Below are 24795 nucleotides of genomic sequence, written 5' to 3'. Positions count from 1 at the left end.
ATTGATATCACCCAATTTACAAATTTACCTTTGATCAGCACATTCCCAAGGCATGGAATAACGCATTCATTAGGTAAATACTAGGTAGATGGCTTTAGGCCAGGGCCTGAATATAAGCATAGACAATTCATGGGATCTTGGACTTCTTACTTAAAAGTTAAGTCGATGAAAAGAAAGCCTCACAAAACCAGCTCCAGTCACACTGTCTTCGTCCAGTTCCTCGGTTGCTCCTCATGTCAAGGCTTTTACAGTTATGGTTCCCTTACCTGGAATGCTTCCTCCATCACCTACCATTTCCCCAAAAATAAGACCGAGCCAGACAATCAGCTCGAATGCGTCTTTTGGAGCAAAAATTAATATAATAGACCTGATTGTCTTGCTAGGTCTTATTTTCGGGGAAACACGGTAGTTAGACTGTTACTACCCTTTTGAATTTCAATTTATTTGTCACTTGCTTGGGGAAAGCTCTGGCTACTCCACTGAAAATTCAGTCTGTGACGATATGTGTGACCACTGGTTAAGGTTCAGCTCCCCCGAGTGGAAGCACTCTGGCAGAACTGCTTGTGTTGCCTGCCACTATGTCACCAGCATTTAGTCCAACACCTGACACAATAGGTATTCAATAAATATTCACCTATGAAGGAACAGGGTAGGAAGACATTTTCATTCCAATATAAAATAAATAGTACAATTGTGCCTAGGTTTCATGGCTGCTGCCAAGCAATTCCAAAAACAGGTTCAAAGCAACCAGACCACCTCCTGAGGAGCCGTGACACCTGCCCTTTTCACTTCCTTCCAAACATAAAAATAACATGCTAAATCATGCACTGCAAGGGTTTGCTTTAGTGAAGAAGTGAAACACCATAGTGGGTTAACCCGATTTTTTACTGTATTTAGACAGCACGGTGGGCTTTTTGACTGGTTACCAGGCAACCCAAGGTGAGGAAGCTGCTTGTTTCCTGTTCTGGGGACCATGACCCTCTGCCCCAGTGGCGAAGCCTCACCAGAGACCTTTCAGTCCCCTTCTGACCCTCTGTCATGCAGGGTGTCATGCGGGGTCTCTGGTCCCGCTCCCCACATAAGAACGCAGGACATGGTGAGGCCAAAAAGGAACACCCACGGAGCCATAGACAGGGGAGTCATACCACTATAGTCTCGCTGGCGGCTGGGTTGGAGACACAGGAAGCAGGAGCCACATGATCCGCAATCCGCAGTCCGCTTTTCTGCCTGCCTACCTGCCTAGTCACTTGCTAACTGTAATCCGAGCCTCTCTGCAATCCACAATCCACAATCGGCACTTGTTAGCTTAGCCGCGGCACTTACATCAGTGGCTAATGGCTAACCGGTAACAGCTGACGGCCAACTAGTCACAGCTGATGGCCACCTACTACCCAAGCCGGCACCTTTCCACGTGAGGCCGAGAGCCTGGAAACTGCTCTCTGGGCCTCTGTCCCCACACCTTCTCCAAAAGCTCCAGGGCAAGGATGCTTAGCTCCTCTGTACGCAGTGGAGAACCAGGCTCCTCTGACTTAAAGGAGGCCCAAAGAGCCTTCCAAAGAGGACACTCCCTAGCGTGACCCGGCAGCTATGCAAACAGCACTGGGGCTTGCTAGGCCTTTGCTGCCTGGGAGGCTCACACAGTGACTTCTAGATCTGTCCCCTTGGGTTTACGCAGGGATTCCTCAGACACTGGGAGAGGGAGAAGCGGGCTAATAGGCCCCCAACCCAGGCTTTAAGCCTATTCCATCGTGTCCCTTTCTGGCAGAGACTTGGTCTGACGATGCAGGCACTGGGAAAAGTTGATTTCCTGAGAGAGTGAGTAACTAAGTGGATTCTCAGCAAAACACAAGAAGTTGTTTTGGAATCAGTAACAGGCTGCCTTGGGGAACAGGAGTGGGAGGGGAGCTCTTCACTGTCTATTCTTTTGTACCTTTTAAATTTTGAATCATATAAATATTATCTAGTCAAAATATTTTCATTTCAATAAACTGAGTGTGATGCTCTTTTCCCTGGGGCGGGGGTGGGAGGTGGGGGAGGGGCATCCTCTCAGTCTCAAGGTAGAAGGTAAGTCTGACCTAGAAATTGGCAGCACCCACCAAAGGTGGCCTTTACCTCCCTCAGAACCAGCTTTGCTGATCCCCTCAACCGGTGTTTCTCAAACGTGAACCATCACCTGGGAGTCTTGTTGAAACTCAGGCTCTGATTTCGGAGAACAAGGGAGGGGCCAAGACGGCACATCTAACAAGTTCCCAAGTGATGCAGATGCTGTGATTCACGGACCACCTGTGGAGCCGCAAGGCTCTCCAGCCGCTAAGGGAGGGAAGCAGTGGAGTCCTCCAGGGAGAGTGGAGAAAGATGGGGGAGGGGGTGAGGGACTCCCTAACAGTTTGGGCCTAACGACCCTGCTTCTACCTGCTGAGTGAGACTCATCGCCTTGGCGCTTCAGCTCTAGCCTTTGAGGAGAGAGGGAAGCTGGGCAGGGACACCCAAGCCCACAGAGCTGCCAGAGCCAAACCACAGGCCATGGTCCCCCATCTGGATGAGACGCTATGCCCAGAGCCTCCCGAGGTGGGTGAGTCAGACTGGAGCAGAGCCTCCCTGCCTCCTCTTACCCGCCTTTCCCAGAAGCCCTAGGAGGCTGCCTCTCCCCTCAAGGGCCAGCTGCCTCCTGACAGGTACAGCCCTCCCCTGGTTGCCTCCTTAGCCACCTTTAAATTGAATCCCTAGGGGTGAGTCCAAAATGTCCCCTTGGATGTCGGCCAAGTTCTTTCTTTGAGGAGCCATCATTCTCGGCAGGGATTTGTGCAAGTCTTAGGTAGATGCCGGAGGAAGACTAGAGTGGCTGAGCCTGGCTGTGATGTCTGTTGGCTCTGGAGGGAATTGCATGTGTGCTCTCCTCCCTGAGGACCAGGTCAGTGTCTTATTTAAGCATCTCTTAGATAGGACCCAGCCCACAGCAAAAAAAATGTTTACTGCATGAATGAATGAATGAAAGTCCAACTAGGTTCTCAGAAAAACATGAAAACACTAGGATCCCTCAGGCCCCTGGCCTGCCCCCTTCCCTCTCCAGGGTCTCCTCTTCTAGAGCTGAGCCACTCTGGCCACTGGGAGGTTCCCCTCCCCCCACACACAACAAAAAGCTTGTAGAAAGATCCCAAAACGCAGAAGAGACGGCCATGCCTGGAAGCACCTGTCCTATGCAGGTATAAGGATGGCTTCCCAGTCCAGAGCTGCAGGCGGTTCTGCCCCCAACATCGTCACCAGATCTGCTTTCAGCCAACGCCTCTGGCTATGCCTCCACCGTCTGCAGGTCCTGCAGCTGCTCCACACTCACCTTTCCATTCCCCGCGTGGCCAGACCTGTGTGGGGGTGGGAGGAGGGCACACAGAGGGCACAGAGGATGGTTGGGAACCCTGTGGACAGGGCAGCCTCCCTACAGGCAGACTCCACCCGCAGCAGCCTCTCACTGGCAGCACTGAAGGCAGTCAGAGGACTGGCAGGGAGGGGCAGTGTGTGGAGGCCCTGGCCGCAGCCCAGACATGTGGAGATACTGGCGCTGCCCCAGCAATGAGCGGCAGCCACCTGGTAGTGCCTGGAGCCTCCCACAATGACAGGTGAGGCTGCACTGAGACCAGCAGGGGGGCCATTCTTCCCTCTCACAGGCTGAGGAGCTCAGGTAAGCACCCCAGAAGTGACAATCAGCTCAGGGAGCACGTAGGGGCTGCTGGGAGGTGGCCAACCCCCGAGTCAGCAAAGAATGAAAGCTGGGGGCCGGAGGAAAGTCCACCCCAGGCCAGGGAATGCCTCCTGGGATGTGCTTTGCAAGAGAGTCACAGAAGCCTAGCCTGACTGAGCAGCAGGGGCTCCTGCGTAAAACCCCCACTGGGAAATAAAGGGAGAATGGGCCCAGAAAGGGCCAGGCTCCTGCCCAAGGGCACACCGGCAGGCAGAGGTGGGTTGGGCCTGAAGGCTGCCTCCTGACTCGGTTTTGAGGTGTCGTCTGCAAAACAAGCCAGGCTGCCCAGGACAGTGGCCCAGGGAAGGCTACCTGTCAGCACAGCCACCAGCCTCCTGAGGCTAGGGCAGCCCCAGAATTTCCTCATCAGGAGGTTCTTAGGGAATTTCCTCATCAGGAGGTGCTTAGGGAAGGCCTCTGCTGCGGGGAACGGGAAAACGGGGGTGCTTGATAAGGCAGAAAAACTTAATGGAGAACTGGATTCTAGAGACACACTGCCTGGCTTCAAACCCCAACTCTGCCGTTTATTAGCTGTGTGACCCATTGGGCAAGTTACTTAACCTTTCTGTGCCTTGGTTTCCTCATTAATAGAATAGAGAATATTAGTGCCCACCTTATTCACGTTGCAGAAATGAGTTCATATGTACACATTGCTCATAGCAGTGCCGGCAGAGAGTAAGCCTGAGTACATGACAATACTATTAACGCTGCGCTAGCACAGCAAGCCGACTGCTTTGTGGTTACTTAGGGGACTGGGGAGCTACTGCGGGTCATGGAGGGGCTCAAGCACCACCAGCACCCCCTCCCCCCAGAGGCCAGCTTGGATGGGCTCTCCTGAGTCCTGGACAGCCTGCTGTGAGCAGGTCACCACAGAGCAGGGACCCAGTAGCCTGCTCCAGGAGATGCCAGCACACGCAGCCACCCTCCTTTTGGCCACCACCACCTTCGTCCTGTGCCCAGCAGCCCAGGCCTTTTCACATCTCATCCTCTGGGGCCCTGACATCCTGCAAGGGCTCTGCCGACAGGGCAAGGACCTGGGCAGGACTTGGCACTAACCCTGGCCTGTGCAGCCTGGCCTCCCTCCAGGACCGGTGGGCGCAGGCTCTGCAGAACCACTCGCCCTGTAGGGGGCGCCCCTTTTCATCCCGCAATTCAGCTGGGGCAGCTGGTGTGCTCAGGGTTCAGTCTGAGACAAGGTCAGGGCTCAGGGCTCAGACTATGAACCAGGGCTGGGGTTCAAGCCAGGTGAAGGACTCCACCGACCGTCTACCTGCTGTCCTAGGATGTGGTCGGGCTGACGGAGCACCCCAGTTCCTATCCCGAGCCTACCCCTGCAATTCCCCATTCGAATCCCAGCTCCTCCAGAAAGCCTTCCCCTTCCTGTCTACCCATAGACGTCAGGATTGCCCACTCATGCTGTGCTCTGAATACACGCACACACACCCCGCCAAGCCCACAGCCCAAGCAAGCCTGGAAATAGGCTCCTGCATGGGGGAAAAAAAAAGAAATCCATTTTTTTCTTCCCTTACCATTCCAACTTCCGTTAATCCCAGCCCACCAGGTCCACCAAGTCCAAGAATTCTAAACTACAAGTGCTGGCAGGCACTGTATGTAAACCAGTTCTCTCATTTTGTAGGGAAACTGAGGCCCAAGGAGGCCTGGGACTTGTCTGGGCCTGGAAATCAGTTCTCCTGCCTGCAACTTGTGGTGGCCTTTTCTTCTATGGGTTGCTCTGAGGCAGAGTTCAGTTCTGTAGAGCATATACTCAGAACATTCCACCTTCTCGGCCCTTCCAGGGTAGCTCCCCATGTTCAGCCCTGCCTCCGCACCCCAAGTCCCACCATCAACCCAGGATAAAGGTCCTAAGCTAGGGAGGGGTTGGCTGACCGAGGTGGCTCCACAGGGCTCCCCTTGGACTCCTGGCAAGGAAGCATAACTGACCTTGCTTCCTCATACTTCTTGTTCCGGTAAAAGTTGCTCTTTTTGATGAAGTAGATGAGCACCAGATCACAGAAGAAAGACCCCTGCAAAAGAGTTGAGGTCCCTGACTCAGAACCCTCGGCTTCTGGAGAGCCCCCAGCCACTTGACACATATTCCAGCCCGTTTGATCCTACAACAATCGCTGAAGGTGGCATCGTTGTCCCCATTTCATAGATGGAAACTGAGCTCAGAAAGAGGCACCTTTGTTTATGGCCACAAAGCTGGTCCAGGGGAGAGCCCAGGTTACCCTGGGTGCATCTGATCCCTCAGGCCAAGCACCTCCCACACTATGCTGACCCCCCCATCAAATCACGTGTTTAACAAATGTTTGCTGAGCACTCACCACGTGCCAGACAATGAGACCCTCTGGGGACTCTCCCTCTGGTGCCGGAGACGAGCATAGAAATTATGACACAGAGTGACATGTCCTATGATGGGGAGAGGAACAGGAATAGGAGAGAGAAGATAGGACTTTACTCAGCCTGGGGAGGGACATCTGGGCTGAGTCTTGAGGGCTGAATAGTTTACATAAAGCAAGGCAAAAAAGGGGGGGGACACCGGTTAGTTGGTTAGAGCGCAGTGCTCTCAGCAACCAGGTTGCCGGTTCAATCCCCACATGGGCCACTGTGAGCTGCGCCCTCCACAACTAGATTGAAACAACTAGACTTGGAGCTGATGAGTCCTGGAAGAACACAGAAAATAAATTTTTAAAAGTTGAAAAAAAGTTGAAAAAACTTGTTTCTACCCCTGTAGGTAGGCCATTGCAGATGTAGAAACAAGCTTGTCAGACCTGGGAAATTCTACAGGGCCTGTGGGTGAAGAGCTAGAGACACTTCTGAAGAGGTGGATGGGGACCAGCCTGTAAAGCTTCTTAAAATGTCTTCAAGGCCTTGGACCTAATCCTCTAGGGGAAGGCTCTGAGGGCTTTAGACAGCGGCAGGCAAGTCAGAATTGTGTTTTTTGTGGGTTTGGTTTTTTTTAAATTTTATTGGGTAACTTTTTCCCAGGACCCATCAGCTCCAAGTTGCTGTCCTTCCATCTAGTTGTGGAGGGAGCAGCTCAGCTTTCAATTTTTTAGTTGCAGGGGGCACAGCCCACCATCCCATTCGGGAATTGAACCAGTAACCTTGTTAAGAGCTCATGCTCTAACCAACTGAGCCATCTGGCCATCCCTCCTGAAGCTCAGCGGCTGCTCATTGACTTCAACCTAGTTGTGGAGGGCGCAGCTCAGCTCCAAGTCCAGTTGCCATTTTTCAATCTAATTGCAGGGGGTGAAGCCAATCATCCCATGTGGGAATTGAACCGGCAACCCTGTTGTTAAGAGCTCACGCTCTAACCAACCAATCCGGCAACCCCCAGAACTGTGGCATTTTAGAAAGATAGCAGTCAGGGTGAGAGATGGGTTGGATGGGTTGCAGGGGATCTGAACAAAGACACCACAGTGGTGGTCAATCAAAGATGAGGATGCCTGAGCTAATCCCGCTGGGGTCCACTGACACCTGAGCACATACAAGCGCTTCTGACCAGAGCGCCTTGTGCAAATGCCCGTCTCCTCCACCAGAGGGCGACGCCACCCACAGCATAAAGGGGAAGGGGCAGGTTTACTGAACGAGTAGAGGGGAGGGAAGGGGAAGAAGCTGATGGGTGGGCCCCCAGGTGAATCTGGTCCTCTGACCTTGGCCTCTGCACACCTCTTTTTACCCCCAGATGCCAAAATTGTTTTTTATCAATTCTTTGTTCCACAGAGAACACTCCGCACACCCTCACCCAGCCTCAACCACGTTTCCCATTACATTCATTTCACAGGTATGTCTCCCCAATGCCTCTGCGTTCAGAGTTGACTCACATCATGAGAAAGCGATGAGTGAAAGTGGCCCCTCGCTAAGAAAGTGATCTGTGCAAACATGCAGCCCTCCCTAACAAGGTCTGTTGGAGGTGAAGAGGAATCATTTGGGCTCACTTTCAGGCATCGGCCACCTCTCAGGAGCATGGACCTTTGAGTCCTGCTACGGGACACAGTGTTCCTGGCCCCAATGAAACGTCCACCCTGGGTCCTGTGGGAAGCCTCCAGTGGGGCTGCTGTGGCTGCCTGGGCAAAGGAACGAGGGAAGCGGCCACCAGAAACCTTGCCAAGGGACTTGCTGGGATGGACGACCCCCATGTCTTTAAAAATCTTCCAGAAGACCAGGATGCTGCTAAACATCCTGCAATGCACAGGACAGCACCCCCACACACACCCACAAAAAAAAATTATCTGGCCCAAAATGTCAATAGGGCCATGCCTGAGAAGCCCTGTAGATGGCTGGACCCTGTCTCTTTTTAGGAGAAGTAGAGATGAGGCTTAAGAAGGTCAGGGGCTGGATCAGAGATGCAGGATCCCCAAGAACCCCCAGGCCCAAGCCCAGCTCCAGAGCAGCAGGCAGATGCCTCTCTGGTTTCGGAGAGAAACTCGGGTAGTCACTGCCCTCTGGAGGCGGTGGACAAGGTCCCACATAGCCCCATCTGTGCTGACCTGCTGAGCTCTCATTCTTTCTGGGGCACCATCGGGACAGCACCCCTAGGGCAGTGCCCTCTCCCCGCACCGTGTTCAGAGGGTAAAGGAAGGAGGAGAGAGGTACTCACAACACCCATGAGCGCCACCCCTGAGGCCACGTTGATGATTGTGGGGATGATACTGAACTTCCCAGCCTGAAACACAGAGAGACACAGTGGGGTGAGGGCGGAAGAGCGGACAGTGAGATGCCCAGGGACTCCAAACACAGCCCTCCCGACGTGCCTGCCCCACCCCCGACCTGCCCAGCCTCCGAATGGGAGCCGCAGCTCACACACCCTGCCATTCACCATGACATCAAAGCGGATCCCGTAGGCTTTCATCAGCGTGCGGAACTCCACCCCCGCTTCATCTCGGTAATATTTGGCAAACCTGGGGAGACACGGCCCAGGGGAGACCTCAGCCTGGCTGGGCCTTCCCCGTTTGGCAACACAGACTGGGCGGCTCAGAGATTCATAAGCACCCCCAGGACCTTGCTCACAACAGCCCCAGAAGTGGTTGCAGACCCTCTTGCTGACAGTACGCTAAAGATTCATCCAGATCTTTGAAGTCCTTGCCAGACATTTCCCCAGGAGACAAGGACCTGCCCACGACACACTGGGCCAGCCAGGGCCACCAAAGCTCTGATGGAGCTGATCCAGCAGAGAAGTCAAGCAAGCCACAATTTCATGGCGAGCCCAGGGCCATGACAGATGCTTCTCTCCTCTCCCAGAAGCCCTCCCAGTAGCCATCCCTCACTTCTCCTCAGCTGCCTGTCCCTGCACCTCCTGCTCTGACACTCGCCCCAGGAAAGGGTGCCATAGCTTTGCCACCCAAGAAAGGACACAAAACATGGACAGAATCCTAAGGCAGCAGGCCTAGCCCCAGTTACCTGAAGTTGTACCCAGAAGAAACAGAGTTTCCTGGAAATCTGCTGTCCAGACGGCTAAAATAATAGCGTGGGTTGCATTCCGAAGGAGCTTTATCAAGATCACAGTTCCACTCAATCTGAATTCCTATCACACCACCCTTGATAAATAAGAGACAAGAATCAGTGCACAAGACTTTTTAGAGATGGACAGAAGTCACAGACCAGCTCTTCACGGAGAGCCGGACAAGACTGGGGTGTGGTCAGGCCAGGGGTCCACCTCCAGGAGGAAGGTGGAAGGCCCGAAGTTCTAGCCCCACCTCTGGAGTGGCTGAGAAAAGGGTGTCACTGATAGCGCCCAGCCCCTCTCTCCTTCTGCCGCATGTATCAGAGGAGAACAAACTACAGCAGAGGAATGAGCTTGTCCTATGGGCAGGCGCCTTACACAGAGCCAGGATGTGCCAGGGGGGCTCCTTCTGGCTCAGTTCCAGCTGATGCCCCAGGGACTAAGAAGCAAACAGCAGGTACTGAGTGTGCCCCTCACCGATGTCCGAAGTCCAAGCACAGGCACAGCTGGCTACAAAAACAGCTAATTCTGAAAAGAGGACGTCCCTGGGGCAGTTGACTTTGCAGGGCAACCCCATCCCATACATACCTCCTCCTCATTACAGTGCCCAGGCCAGAGCCCGTAGGCCCCAGGGAGGAGTCCCTGAGTACGTATCACCCACCTGCAGGGCTATCTCCTGGAAGTTGCTCCCGGTCCAGCTGACCACAGAGCCCAGTCGGAAGATGGGGCAGTAGGGGTTCTTGGGGTCAAATCGACAAGACTTCAGGAAATCTCTGTCTTTGGTGTCCAGCACATTGGTCCTGGGTGGGTGGAGGCCATGAACGGCCAGTGAATTGAAGGTAGACTTGCTGTTTCCATGCCAGAACTGAACCTGACCCAGGACTCACAGGGCCCTTTACCAGGCCCAGGCTGAGTCCCTGATTTTAGGCCCTCTACTGGAGCCCTGACTACTTACCACGCTAATATCCTACTGCCTTCAAGAACAGAGCGCCACCCCCACAGCAGGGAAAGGGGCACCCCAGTCTCCCCAGGTGGTTCATTCACACACAAGTGCCACATACACATGGGCCCATGCACAGCCACCAGGAGGGCCCGCCACGGCCCCACCCCAGGATCCCCAGTAGCCAGGCCCCACATACTTGGAGAAGTTGAATTTGGGGAAATGAATGAAGTTCTTTATGTAAATGGTAAAGTCTTCAGCTTTGCCCAGGAGTGGTTTCCTGAAAACCAAGCCAGGACAGCCTGTTCAGGTAGCCCTGGCCCTGGCCCTGCCCCTGGCCCTGCCCTGGCCCTGGCCCTACCCTGGCCCTGGCTCTGCCCTGGCTCCATCAATGCCTCCCCCAGGGCTTTGGTGGGGCTGAGGCCTGCCTGTTCTCTAGGTCCCCTGGAGCCTTTGCCATGGACAATTAATCTGTTCACGTTGGGGTGGTGTTCAGGCCTTGGGGGTGCCCCTAGAATAAGGATCCCAGCGTGCGTATGTGTCTACCATCAGGCTAGGGCCCACTGCACAGGACTGGGTCACTCCTCAGGGTCCTGATCCACAGCCACTCACTCTGGCCTGGACTTCGTCTCCACTGGGCACCAGGCGAAGATCTCGCACGTGCCCCTTTGCGTGTTCCCTGACTGCAGGCAGCGGCCTGTCCTCACTCCTGCAGCGGTGGGACAGGGACAATGCCAGGAGCCTCCCCGCTCCAAGCCCCCTCCTGCCCCCAGCCCTGGCCACTCCAGGCCTCACCATTTCCAGCCATAATAGGCTCCCCAGGAGGGCAGTCGCTGTCTTCATAGCACACAGCATTAGGAATGCTTTCACTCTACCGGGAGAGAAAGGGCGCCTGGGTGGAGGGTTCCCCTGCAGGGTCCCCAGCTCAGAGCCAGGGCCCATCCCCTGGGAGGTTGAGGAGCTAGGACAGGGGTTCAGCCTCTGCCTGGGGCCACACACCCCCTGAGAAACTGCTTCCCTTAAAAAACATTGGAGGTACACGCACCAGGGCACACATTCCCCAGGGCCCTTGGAGGGGATAGAAACCCCTGCTTCCAGAGAAAGGTACACCCCAACCAGTGCTGGCGGCTCGCCCACAACATGCCACAGCCAAACCAAACCTCAGCACAGGTTTCCTGTCGCTGGTTAGGGGTCACGATCAGGTTGGTGATGATGAAGAAGATGTTCTCTCCCTGAGAAACCAGAGAGGTGTTAAGGAACCTCTTCCTGACCTCTTGGGGACCCTCCTTCCCAGGGCTGTCTGGCAGGGGATGGGGTCTCTTCATGGGTGTTGGGGACAGTGGGGGCAATGGGGCCACAAAATCAGTGGGTCCCACCCATCTGCCCACTAATGTGCCTTGAGAAGATGCCCTTTGATAGGTCCCTTCCAGGCCTGCACCCCGAAATTGTTCCCGCCGCACAAATCCCTATTCTGACTCAGCCCCTGGGGTCCAAGACCAGACGTGGAGGAGAAGGAGTGGTGATGGGGCAGCTCCGGCCGTGGCCCAGGTAGGTAATGAACAGGCCAGGGAGCTAATATAAGGGATGCACACTGACCTGGGGATTCTCTGAGCCCCATTTGGTCTCAGAGACAAGCTCAGGCTTTGTTGGGAACAAAGTGGTCCCGTGAGGTACAGTCAAGGAGGGCAGGAGCTTGGCGTAGGAGGGTGGGGACAAACCCTGGCAGCTGTTCTGGGCCAAGGGAAACAATGGATGGAGGTCCCTACATCCCCGAACAGCTTCCCATGTGACCCAACCCAGCCAGGCCCTGCCAGCTTTGGTGGGGCTCAGACCTGGGGTGGGATGACGTAGTCGGCAACATCCCAGAGCCGCTCCCCGAGCTCCGAGGTGTTGGTGAAGGTCACACCCTTGACTTTGGTGATGACGCTGCTCTGTAGGGAGGTGTCGATGTCTTGGTAACCCTTCTTCACCAGGAACACCCAACTGCAAGGAGGGGACCAAGAAGGTGGGCATCAGCCTAGTTGCTGTCCTCCAAGAACGTTCCCCAGGCCCAGGGTGGAATGCAGCAGGCTTGGGTCTCCGCCTTCCCCAACAGTTCCTGGGCAGGAGTCACAACTCCCACTGCTGCCTGAAGCCCTGTACTGCAAGCAGCAGAGGTGACAAACAACCCCAGAGGGGAGAGCGTACTGCTCTTAGTCGGGCTGTGTCAACCTGGACTAAAACCTGCTCACCCTTGCACTGGCCATATGACCATCGGCAAGCCAATGAACTTTGGGGCTGGATAACGCTGCCTCCCTCCAGGGGAATGAGGAGGGTTAAAGGACATGGTGCATAACCTAAAACCAATCAGGAGGACACCTCAGACATCCCCAAACTAAGGGGCAATCTACAAAATTAGAGTGCAAAATCCTGTACTCTTTGATGCCAAACACAAGCAACAAAAGAAAAAATAGATACACTGGACTTCACCAAAATTAAGAACTTTCGTGCATCAAAGGACACTATCAAGAAAGTGAAAGAATAATCCATAGAATGGGAGAAAATATTTATGAATCATATAACTGGTAAGGTTCTTGTACCCAGAATATATAAAGAAGTCTTACAATTCAACAAGAAAGAAGACAAATAGCCCAATTTAAAAATGGACAAGGAATTTTTTCACCTAAATCCACATATAGGGCATGATCAAAACATACGGTAAATGTTTAAATTAAAAAAAAAATTATTACAGTAAAAGACACATTGCCATTAATCCCTCTCAAAATACTCCCCTTCGCTTCAGACACACTTATCTCATTGTTCTTGCCACTTTCTGAAGCTGTTCTGAAGTCCTCTTTCGTGAGTGTCTTTAGTTGTGCTGTCATGGCTGCCTCAATGTCCTGAATCATTTGACTTTGGGAAAGACCCTGAAGTCACACGGTGCTAGATGCAGTGAATAAGGTGGATGAGGACATACCATAATGTTTTTATTTGGCAGAAATCGGCATACCAGAAGCAATGTGCGACACAGAACCTTTAGCTGTGGTCATAAAATATGGTGAATGCTGCTACCAAGTGCCATCCAATGGAAAGGCAGGGAACTTGAATACGGGAAGCGATGCGTCAAACCTTAGCAACAGTGTGTGACAAGTTTCAACTTGTTTGGTGCAGTCAGTCAGGTGTGACTGACAGTTGAGAGAAGGTGTGTTTTAAAGTGTGCTGTAAATCCTCCTCCTTCATGACAACGCTCCATGTCACACATCACTTCTGGTAAAAGGCAATTTCTGTCAAATAAAAACATTACAGTGTGTCCTCATCCACCTTATTCACTGGATCTGGCACCATGCAACTTTTGGCTGTTCCCCAAAGTCAAAACGACCGTGAAAGGTAAACATTTTTAATTGATTCAGGACAGTGAGGCAGCCACGACAGCGCAATTAAAGACACTCACTAAAGAGAACTTACAGAACTGCTTCAGAAAGTGGCCAGAACAATGGGGTGTGTTTGAAGCGAGTGCGAGTATTGTGAGGGGGATTAATGGCAATCTGTCTTTTACTGTAACCATTTTTTTAATTTAAACATTCACCATATTGTTTGATCACACTTAGTACTTCCATAAGAGTGACTTGTAACAAAGGGTTAACAAACAAACAAACAAATAAATGTGGATCAAGGATTTCAATAGATATTTCTCCAAAAAAGATATACAAATGGCCAACAAGCACATGAAAGGATGCTCAACATCATTAGTCATTAGGGAAACGCAAAACAAAACCACAGAGACACCGCTTCCCACCCAATAAGATGGCGATAACCAAAAAAAGAAAAAAATGGAAAATAGTAAGTGTTGATGAGGCTGTGGAGAAATTGGTTCTTGATGATGGGAATGTAAAATGGTGTAGCTGCTGTGGAAAACAGTTTGGCAACTTCTCAAAAGTTTCATATGACCCAGCTATTCTACTCGTAAGTGTATACTCAAGAGAATTGAAAACCTATGTTTACACAAAAACCTGTACACAAACGTTCTTAGCAATCTTATTTGTAATAGCCAAAAAGTAGAAACAGTTCAAATGTCCATCAGCTGAGAAGTAGATAAACAAAATGTGCCAATATCCATACAATGGAATATGTTTCAGCCATAAAAGGAATACATACTACAACATGAATGAACCTTGAAAACATTATGCTAAATAAAAGAAGCCAGACAAAAAAGGGCATATAGTGTATGATTTGATTTATATGAAATGTGTACAACGGGCAACCCTATAGAGACAAAAAGTAGATGAGTGGTAACCAAGGGATCAGGGTAGGGGAGAACTGGCTGACTGTCATTAGATACAGGTTTCTTTTTGGGGTGATGGAAATGTTCTAAAACTAGGCAGTGGTGATGGTTGTACAACATTGTGAATATACTAAAAACCACTGAATTATATAATTTAAAATGGTGAATTATGTGCTATGTGAATTTTACCTCAATTTAAAAGTTGTTTTTAAAAAATCCTGTATTCTTCAGAAAATGTCAATGTCATGAAATACAAAGAAAGACTCGAGAACAATTCCAGATTAAAGGAGCTTAAGAAGACATGACAACTGAATGAAAGGCATGAGCTCAGATTTTCTTTTGCTATAAAGGTAATTATTGGGACAATTTACAAAAGGTCTCTATCTTAGACAATAATATCTTTCGATGTTAATTTCCTAATCTTCATACTTGTAGTTGATTAAGTCAGAGAATTCCTAATTTTTAAGGACTACACAATGAAGTATATAAGAGCAAAGAGGTATCAATCTACTCCGAAACAGAAAAAATGTGCACGCGCATGCACACACAGAATGAGGAAAAAGCACAACACAAATGTATAAAATGTTAACATTTGGGGAATCTAGGTGATGGGCATTTAAAAATTTTTTGTATTACTCTTGTAACTTCTCTGTAAGTCTACAATTATGTCAAAATACAAAAAATATTTCTTAATGATATGATACATGTAAATTGTTTAGCGCAGTTAAGTACCTGGCACAGAGGAAGAACTCAATGAAAATAACTCATCAACTTATTGCTGGTGTTACTGTTCATGTCAGAGATTGTTCAGGTTAACCTCCCCTTGGGAAAGTTGGGAAAACTGAGGCCAGGAGAGAGCAGGCACCTGCCTGAGACCAGGCAGTAGTGGTGTGGGATGCCCTGTACCTCCCAGGGTGCCAGTTAGGGTTCTCTGTATAGCAGGTGTCACACTCTTTATCTCTGGGGGCAGAGCTGGCATGTGCTGGGCTCTAGACTGCCCTGTCTCTAAGGAACTCTGAGAGCGCTGTGATCCTTGAGTCAACCAGCCATCTCGGTAGGGACACACGGGACCTGGCCTGGACAGAAACATTCAGCAAATACTCAAGGAACAACATTGCTTCATTCATTCACTCCTTCATTTCTCGTCTCTTGCCTAAGCAGTTAAGTGACACCAGGCTCCACCCTCACGGCAGCTGCAGCCTGGTGGGGAGTCAGATGCAGGCATTAAGCAAATGATTCCCCAAACAAGCATATAATTACATTGTGGTAAATCACCTGACATATGGGAAGGAAAGGAGAGGGAGTCGTGGGAGATCCCAGTCCAGAAGGGTGACTGGGTGCTGCCCAAGAAGAGGAGGGAAGGACGCCTGGCTGAGGGACGGCATGTTCAAAGGCCGGCAGGTGGGAGACAGCCAGGTGCCTTAAGGATGAAGCTGGGGGAATACCAGTCCTTTGGCCTCCAGGTGAGGTCAGGGCTGCCCTCCCAGGAGAAGCATCTGCCCCTCCCCCCAATCAGGAAATAGCAGGGACTCAACAGCATTTACTGAAGGAGTAAAAGAGGCACCTTTGCACCCCAGTCATCTGCTGTTATTTCCTCCCTCCACCTGTTCCCTTCCGACTTGGGTGAGGGCTCAGAACAGTGACTGAGCAACCCCAAGGAGCTGCCCCTCTGCTGCCCATGCCAGCTCCTGCCAGATGCGGGGTGGGGTGTGAGCGGGAGCAGAAGGCTGCTGGGCAGGACCCCCGGCTGGACACCAGAGAGGCCAGCCACCAGAGGGACATGCCAGGCTCATGAGTTGCCCTAGTCCGACGCTTGGCACTGAGCTCAGCGATTATAAATAACCTAGCCGGTGTGGGAGGCTCCCGGGGCGACAGCTGCAGCCCAGCCCCCCTGCATCCTAGCCCTCTTCCCACAGCCCTAGCACTGGGGGTTCCAGGCCTGGAGGAGGCAACTGCTCGGGAAAAGCCTCACAGATGGAGGAACCAAGAAGTCCCTGCTGCATCCCATCACCTCCCGAGCCGGTGTCCCGGGAGTAAAGGTCTCCCTCCTTAGCCCCCAACCCTTACACCCAACGGCTCAGGGAGGGCCTCCTCTCAAGCAGGGTCACAGACCCCCAAGGACAGAGCACACCATGTGTACACAGGCCAGTTCCTGGACCCTGGAGAGACCACGGCTGCGGGCCCCTGCACCTCCCCCACCTTCCCGCAAGTTCCACCCCCTCCTACCCCCCAGCACTCACACCACCAGGTAGGTCAGGATGGAGACCTGCAGCAGCCGGTAGAGCAGGCCCACTTTCTTGTTCTTGGCGATAACATACTTCTCGGTCTTGTAGTCGAACAGCGACTGGGAGAGCCTCTTGCAGCCCGCCTGCCCCATACCGCTCTCACCTGGGCCTGGGGACCGCGCCGCCACACATGTGCCGCATAGGAACCGCCCCTCGCTCGCCGCCTCCGCGCGTGTCCGGAGGCCTGGCCCTGGACGCTTTCTGCACGCGGCGGTGGCCCCTGTGCGCGGCTGCAACGTGCCCGGGCGGGCAGGCGGGCAGGCAGATGCCGAGTGCTGCGGGCAGCACTGGTTGCTGGACAGGCAGAGAAAGCCCCGCGGGAAGCTGGGCGGGGGCAGTGCCGAGTCGCGGACTGCGACCTTGCCGCCACCTCTTCCTCCCCCCTGAATTGACACCGTGACACCAGCGGACCGTCAGCCCCGCCACTGGCTTGGGAAGGCACTCCCAGAGGCAGGGGAACGCAGGTGCCACGCTGGAGAAGACCGCCGGGGGTACACCAGGAGTGAGGAGACCAGAAGATGAGAGGTGCCGGCGCCTTTTAAAGCAAACCGCCCCTCCCCCTTTCCCTACTCCCAAAGAAATTCCAGCGGTTCCTCCTATTGAATAGATGGGGAAACTGAGGCCAGGGAAGGAGGGACCTACAGTACTGGAAGTGGAAGTGAAGAGGGGATAAAGAGCATTTATAGGTAAACACTACATGTTTCTTGGTTTTTCTTGCTCCCTGGGGGAACCTGGGCCCCCACCACACAGGCTAGGAAAGACTAAAAGACTTGACAGACCCATGGCTCCTGCGTCCTTTGTAATTAGTGGGTGTCCTTACTGCAGCTGCTACCGCCGGTGTAAAACCCCACACTCCCAGGGAGTGAGTTGCCAAGCAGGTCTGAGTGCCCACAGCATGAAGAACTCTGTACCACACCTGGGGTACCTGGGGTGAGATTGGGGAGACACAGGCAACCAAGGCCCAGGATCATCAATTAGAACTGCAGAGAGGCATGCACCAAAGCAAGCTGTGGACCTCAGGCCTAATCTAGGCCGCTGAGGCTGTAACCCTTACAGTCGGGCGCAGGGATGAGAAAGAGCATCTCCGAGAGCAGCGAGAGGCAGGTCCCTGCCTGTGGGCTCTGCCTTGGTGTGTGAGGAGCTGTGCTTCTCATTTTCTGCATCCTGTCATCCTGCCATCCATCCAACCAGAAGCACCCCTCCTTCTCTTCCTAGCCTGGCCCTCACACAGGAATGAGAAGTTCCCTTTCCCTGAATCACCTGCTCTGGGAGTTATAAGGGACGCTGAAGTTCACCAGATACGATCCTCTCTAAAAGTAAAAAGCCCAGGGCAGTATGTCTCCAGTTTTAGTGTACATGGGAATCATGTGGGAGAAAAATGCAGATTCCTGGGCCCCGAACATTTTATTTGCTAAGTCTAGGGAGGGGCCTGGGAGTCTGCATTTTGTTCTCAAACTGCCATTTGGGAAGCACAGATGACGCATTTTTTCATCAATTTCAACTCAAATGTCATTTCCTCAAAAAGGTCTGTTATAGTATCACCCACCAAAAGTAGCCCCACGCCAACCACTTTATATCCCATTACCCCTTTTTATTCCTTTAGAACACGTGTCACTCTTGGGTTCGATCTCCTTTACTTACTATGTCTCCCACTAAGACCGTAAGCTCCAAGAAGGCAGGAGCCTTGCCTTTTGACATCTCTGTATCTCAGGCCCACCGCTCTGCCTGCCATCTGAGTATAATAGTTCAGTACCTATTTATTAAGTGAGTGAACAAACTCAGGTCTGACTTAAACAGGGAAGGGATTTGGACCTTCCACCCTGCCCCAGTCATGACGAGGGATTTTAGAAGCTGAGGTCATCCTGGAGGAAAGGCTTGGGAGCTGTCACCAGACCTTTCCTCACGCTCCTGCCAGCCTCTTCCTCAGCCCTCCCCCCACATGGCTCTCGGAGGCGATGCAGCCTCAGCTGAGTAACATCACACCTACGAAGACGCCTTCCATCAGAGCCCGTGGGGAAGGCGGCCTCTCAGGGTCTCACAGTCTGGCCTGGAGAAAAGCTCCAGGCTGCAAAGCATCACCCCCACAGGGCACCACCCTTGCACAAGCAGCCCATACGATGGTGCCACATTGGGTCTTTCCACTCCCCAAGGGAGTTCCAGGCTTCGTGGCCTCTTTGTTCGGCTGGGGGATCCCCCAGAGACCAGGCCTTCATTTTGCAGGTGGAGTGACTGAGACCCCAGCTCACAGGGCAGAGCCCTATAACTAGCTCCAGTCCAGGGCACTCTCCCTGTTTGTGCTTCCTTAAACCTCTACTGAGAACCTGCTGTGTGCTGCTGGAGAGGCTGAAATGCCAGGCTCCCTGCCCTCTGTGGCTTGGGATAACTACCCATCGGGCTCTAGAGAAGGGGTTCTGCTCTCCCTTGCCTTGCACTGTGGGCAGCCCTCCTCATCGCCCTATGGCCCAGCCAGGACCGGGCTGCAACTTTTGACAGAACTATCTGGAAGTTTTAGAGACCACATGAGGGACAACCAGAGGGGAAAGGGTTATTCTCAGGGCCAGGCCAGACCCCTTCCTCCCCTCTCCCCCTCCCCGTGGGCTCTCTCACAGCACAGCTTCTTAGACTGCTAGGTCCAGACCCATTGGTGGGTCATGATGTCAATTTACAGGGTTACAACAGCATATCAAAAAAAACAAAAAGAAAGAAAGAAAATATCAGAGTGTGTTTAAGAAAGTAAGGGTCGTCATGGTTTTGTGAAACTTTTGCTTGACCTATGAGTGTGTACATATAACATTAGGATGTGGTTTATTTCTTCCCATGAGTCATGGTCAAAAACCATGTGAAAAATACTTCTCACAAGCTGCAAACCCCAATATCTGCAATCTACCTCCACAGAGCTGGGGCGAGCTCACCACCCCACAAGGTCAGACCTAATACCTATTGTACCCAAAGTGGGAGAAGGGACCTTTGCTTTTTACATTTGCGTTATTAAAAGTCCAAGTCAGGGGGGTGGGAGATGAGGGTAAGGGGGATCACATATATGGTGATGGAAGAACTGACTCTGGGTGGTGAACACACAATGGGATTTATACATGATGTGATACAGAATGGCACACCTGAAATCTATGTCATTTTACTGACAATTGTCATCCCAATAAACTTTAAAAATAAATTAATTAATTAATTAAAAGTCCAAGTCAGGGGTGTTCCCCAAACCAAGATGAATTATTCCCCTTGAGAGAAAATGGCCTGCTGCTTTTGAGTGACGGTTTCTCCAGTTTCTGCCTACGCCCATCTCAACAGTCTCAGAGCCCCAGGGCACCCTGTCCATCTTCACCACCATCACCACCGTAAGGAATATTCATCAGCACTTACTACTTGCTAAGCACTATTCTCCACATCTTACATGGATGGGCTCATTTAATCATCACAGCCCTATGTAGTTGGTACGATTATCATCCTTATTTTTCCCTAAGAAGTTACATGTGTCTGGGATCACACCACTGGTAAGCATCTGGGCCAGAAATTGAATCTAGGCAATCTGGCTTGCCAGCCCCAGAAATCATCTCCACTGTCACCATGAGCAGTGTCTTAGTTTCCACATCAACTCATGTGACTCACCCTGTGAGCCAGGCCAGAAAGGTAACTGTTGAGCCCATTTTATACTCGATAGAACAAGATCCAAGGTCAGCTGAGAAGCTGAGGCCAGTAGAAGGTCTTGGGCCATCCACTCAAGGGCTCTGTCCTCTAGAGCCCGGGACTTCTTCTGGATGACATTTTGTGTGTAGCTCACCTATCGGCCCTGCCAGGGCCTGCACAAAACCATCTTACCTGGTCGTATAGTGCTCCTCGGAGGGAAATGGGCTCTCTCATGATGCCTCACGAGTGAAGGGTCAGTCGAGAGAATCGCCCCCACTGCTGCCAGAGCTGAGAGCTCCACCCTGGCATGCCGGGGACTGACCTGGTGCCCTTAAACTTCACTCTCTGGCTCAGGGGTCAGGAGTGAATGGCTAGTCTTCAAAGTAGACAAAGCCCCCTCCTGGCCTGACCACCGTGCCCCTTCCCTCCCCTCACACACAGGAGTCCACATCATGCTTCTTTATGGTGTTGTCCATCTGAAAGAAAGGGATGGGCAGTGAGTGAACCGTTCTCATCTGGTTCGCAAGCCTTTGTCTAGTTGGATGATTTAAGGTTCCAGCGATGAAGTGATGGGGAATTATAAAAGAAATTTATAAAGGGCCTTTTCCTTTTTACATATCTCACTTGCTCCAAAGATTTGCCAACATCCTAAGTCTAACGTTCTGTGTGGTTTGAATACATTTCTGGGGCCATCTAAGTCAGCTCTGGGTCCTGGGACAGTTTCTAGTAGAAACCACAGTGGATCCTCAAGTGTCTTAAATCGAGAGACAGAGTCCTCTCTGCTCCCCACTAAGAAATGTGCTAGGAGCTCCACTTAGGGGAAAACAGACCCTCCTGCCTCATTTGCCAACCTTTCCCCCATACTATTCTCTTCCTTCTATGAATTTTATAGATTAGAAAGGAGTAAGTGTGGTGCAGTGGGGTGAGCCTTTAAATCACCCCTTCAATTAAGAAAAATTCCCATTCTCTAGGAGATAAGAGGGAACTTCTAAGAGAGAAACTGTTGGCAGGAGAGTGGCCAACAGCGTCACTGTGCTTCCATCAGCAGCTTGGAGGTGACACTTGGTCACCTTGCTGTCTCCAAAGACACACTGGTTCCTCCCTTCCCCAGTAGCCCCAGTGAGGACTTCTCCTAGTACTAAACTGTCCCCTTAGCCTGAGAGGCTAACAAACTCAAAGAAGCTTCTCCAAAAAAATTAAAGGAAGCAAAATAAAGAAAACATCAATCCCATAGAACAATATAGTTCTTGGAGTAGAGGTTCAGAGGCTACTTACTCACAGTGAATGTGGTTCTATTCCCCTCCCCCCCAAAGGAGGAGGGCTCATGCAAGGCCTAGAGGGAGGAGATTTGAGTCTGTCCTAGGTCACAAAAGAGGTTACCACAAAGCCTTCAGGGACCATCTGCAGACCCAGCATTCCTTCAGAGTCCTAAGTATCCTGGATGGCCCAGCAGGGACAAGAGTGGGAAAATCGGGGCAGGAAAGGGTTTCACAAGGGCTCCAAGCAATTTATCCTTTAATTTTTCTTCTGCTCTGGTGGTCCTGCTATGACAAGCACATTCCATTTAAGAAGTAGCAGATGCATTATTCATGTCGTTTCAATCCAGTCAACAGGAAACAGGAAGCGCCTCTCTGTGGGAAGCATTTCCAAGTCCACCAAAGCTCGTGTGGTTGGTACTCATTACTTACTTCTCAAAATTTGACCTGGGGAAAAAAAACTCTACTGAGGTATCAAACACTTAAAGAGAGTAGAGTCAAATGCAGCTCCATGGGGAACTGAAAAGGATATTCAAACATCCACACCCACAGAGGAGCAACAACTCGAACACGGACACTTCAGTAAAAGCTCCTCTTGTTCTTCCTCCTGCTCCCTGCAGTGGTTTGCCTCACAGCATTGATGAAATGTCTCACGTCCATCCCCTGCTCTCCACTCTCCTCAGGTTCACAAGCCTATGGTGGTAATGCAGCGAGAATGAGCAGGAAATCCTTATATAAGCACCGCAAATGGTGTGGCTTCCCATAGTTCCTTGCACACAACTCTTCTCTAGGTGCTCGTTCCTCACTGCAGCTACTATCTCCACCTGCCCTCCCAGCCTCACGTGGCCCATTACACACACTCAGCTTCCAGGAATTGGCTTGCATGCGTTATCATAGCTTTCACTTCCCAACCTCCGTGCCTTTGCACAGGCTGGTCTCCCCTCGGTCCTCCACTGGGATCTGGCTCCTTCACAAAAGCCTTCTGGATCCCTCTCTTTCCCTAAATTTCCACAGGAGAGGATTTGTACAATTTAGGGAGTTACAGTTGGGTACATACCTTATCTGTTGTTTAGGACTACGAAGGCAGGAAAAGGCTTTACCACTCTGGACCACAGGACCTTCATGAAGTAGGTAGTCATGAAAGCTTGTCTATGACAAGGGAAGGGGAGGAGGGAGGGAGAGAGGGAGAGAGGGAGAGAGGAAGGAGAAGGGAAGGGGGAGGGGAAAGGAAGGAAGGGAGAATGGACTGATTCCTGATCAATCACCCTGTCTCTGCCATTAGCTTGCATATCTAAGTGTCTGGGTAGAGTGACTAAGTCTTTATTTTTGTGTGTATATTCATAGATTTCAAAACAGATAATTCTACCAGAGCATTAAGTGACATCTGTTTCCTGAAGCAATTTCTTAGTCATCAAGACTCCAAGTCTGTGTTGAGGGCTACCCACTGACAAAGTATAATCAGATGAACAAACCCTGAACTCCTAACTAGTATGTCATAGGGTTCGGCTCTTGCATCAAAATCACCTGGAGTGCCTGCCAGAAAAGCAGATTCCCAGGCCCAAACCAGGCGACAGTGGGTGGGGCCAAGGAACATGAAGGGCTGAGCTCCTGTAAACAATTCTGCCCAGCAAGGTCTGAAAAACACCATTTCACCAGTGCTGTCACCTCTGCCTTGCCCAGTCTGTAATGAAGCTTTTGTGGAAAAAGGAATTAGACTTGGAGATCCAAAAACCTGCTACTGGAAAAATGGCTCTGCCTTATTCCAGCCCTGTGGGCTTGGGCAAGTTGTCTCCTCTTCCATAAAATGCTGCCTGGACTGATCAAGGTCAGCTGCAAAAGTACAAAGCCCAGGGTAGGGCCTATGCTTTTGTTAAATGGACCAGAGTATATAGAGAAGGAAGTCCGTGAAATTGGATGGAAAATATGTTACGTACTTGTACTACCCTTGAATTGAAATTTAACATTTGCCTTAATTATGAACATAGGCAGCAAACCACGGTAGGATTAGCAGTACCTGTTATTTTTTTTTAGCAGTACTTGTATCCTAATATCAATAGAGATTACAGATATTTTCCCATTACCTTACAGGTATTGTAAATACCTCAAAATGCATTTTAAGGCCATCACTACTCTGAAAGTAGCATAGGTCTTTTGGCTTTCACCTCAGAGGAAGCCAAGATGCAACTTTCTTCGGTCGTCCCAAATCTGGATTCATCCAACACCAGCCGCCTCCACCAGGCTGCAGAAGATCGATGTCGTATACCTAAGGTGCACCGGTGGGGAAGTTGGTGCCACGTCTGCCCTGGCTCCCAAAATCGGTCTCCTGGTTCTGTCTCCAAAAAAACATCAGTGATGACACTGCCAAAGCAACCGGTGATTAGAAGGGTCTGAGGGTTACAGTGAAACTGACCATTCAGAACAGACAGGCCCTGATTGAGGTGGTACCTTCTGCCGCTGGCCTGATCATCGAAGCCCTTAAAGAACCGCCAAGAGACAGAAACAAAAAACATTAAGCACAGTGGAAATATCACTTCTGATGAGACTGTCAACACTGCCAGAAAGATGCAGCACCGATCTTTAGCTAGAGGACTCTCTGGGACCATTAAAGAGATCTTGGGGACCGCCTTGCCTGTGGGCTGCAATGTTGATGGCTGCCACTCTTATGACATTGTAGATAACATCAACGGTGGTACAGTGAAAGGCCCAGCGAGTTAAAAACAACAAAGAAAATTATTTCAATTAAAGATCATTTGACAAGCGAAAAAAAGTAGCATAGTTATTAGACCTACAGCTTAATACATTAATAAGGCACATGTATCCCCATATCATAAAATATTTAAATATTTTGATCATTATGTTCAATATAATTGGTTCTTTGTAAACTTTTGTGTATTTAAAAACCAGCTGATGGATGGACAGATGGAAAAATATGTGATAAAGAAAGCATAGTAAAATGTTCATGGAGGAAACCAGGTGTTCACCATAAAATTAAACTTTTCTAAATTTTTTTGACATCTTCATAATACAGTGTTGGGAAAGAATCTGAGAAGGGGTCCTTAGCTTTTACTAGACCACCAAAGGGGCCTCTGGCACACACAAAATTAGAAACCCTGACTTAGAGGTACCAGTGTCCTTAACAAGCTAGCCATTCCACCCGTGAGTTCCTCATCCAGCAGGCAAAGGACCACACAGCCCCAGTGCAGAATTCCAGGAGTTAGGCTGGTAGCCTTTT

The 24795-nt window shown here is 51.1% G+C and overlaps 1 protein-coding gene and 1 pseudogene across 5 annotated transcripts; one reads left to right on the top strand and one right to left on the bottom strand.

The window, feature by feature from the left end:
- Nucleotides 1-1402: 1402 nt before the first annotated feature.
- P2RX5 (purinergic receptor P2X 5) lies at nucleotides 1403-17102 on the bottom strand. 5 transcript variants are annotated; one of them, XR_004421253.1, is made up of 13 exons: nucleotides 16624-17102; nucleotides 11955-12105; nucleotides 11283-11354; nucleotides 10918-10993; nucleotides 10735-10831; nucleotides 10322-10402; nucleotides 9844-9982; nucleotides 9140-9276; nucleotides 8559-8640; nucleotides 8340-8405; nucleotides 6061-6145; nucleotides 5678-5760; nucleotides 1403-3359 (listed from the first exon to the last, which is right to left on the bottom strand). XR_004421253.1 is itself a non-coding variant. In XM_033089547.1 (12 exons), the coding sequence occupies exons 1-12, from the start codon at nucleotides 16758-16760 to the stop codon at nucleotides 3290-3292; spliced, it is 1191 nt and encodes a 396-aa protein (XP_032945438.1). In that variant the 5' UTR covers nucleotides 16761-17099; the 3' UTR covers nucleotides 1403-3289. The 5 variants fall into 5 exon arrangements, 3 of the variants coding, with proteins under 3 accessions (XP_032945438.1, XP_032945437.1, XP_032945436.1); XR_004421252.1 differs by having other exon boundaries at nucleotides 8547-8640; nucleotides 16624-17101; XM_033089547.1 differs by lacking the exon at nucleotides 6061-6145 and having other exon boundaries at nucleotides 16624-17099.
- On the top strand, nucleotides 16799-24278 carry LOC117012873 (60S ribosomal protein L12-like; annotated as a pseudogene).
- Nucleotides 24279-24795: the final 517 nt, after the last annotated feature.

This window comes from Rhinolophus ferrumequinum, chromosome 21 (genome assembly GCF_004115265.2).
Source record: "Rhinolophus ferrumequinum isolate MPI-CBG mRhiFer1 chromosome 21, mRhiFer1_v1.p, whole genome shotgun sequence".
Taxonomy (NCBI): Eukaryota; Metazoa; Chordata; class Mammalia; order Chiroptera; family Rhinolophidae; genus Rhinolophus; species Rhinolophus ferrumequinum.
This window is presented reverse-complemented; position numbering and strand designations above follow the sequence as displayed.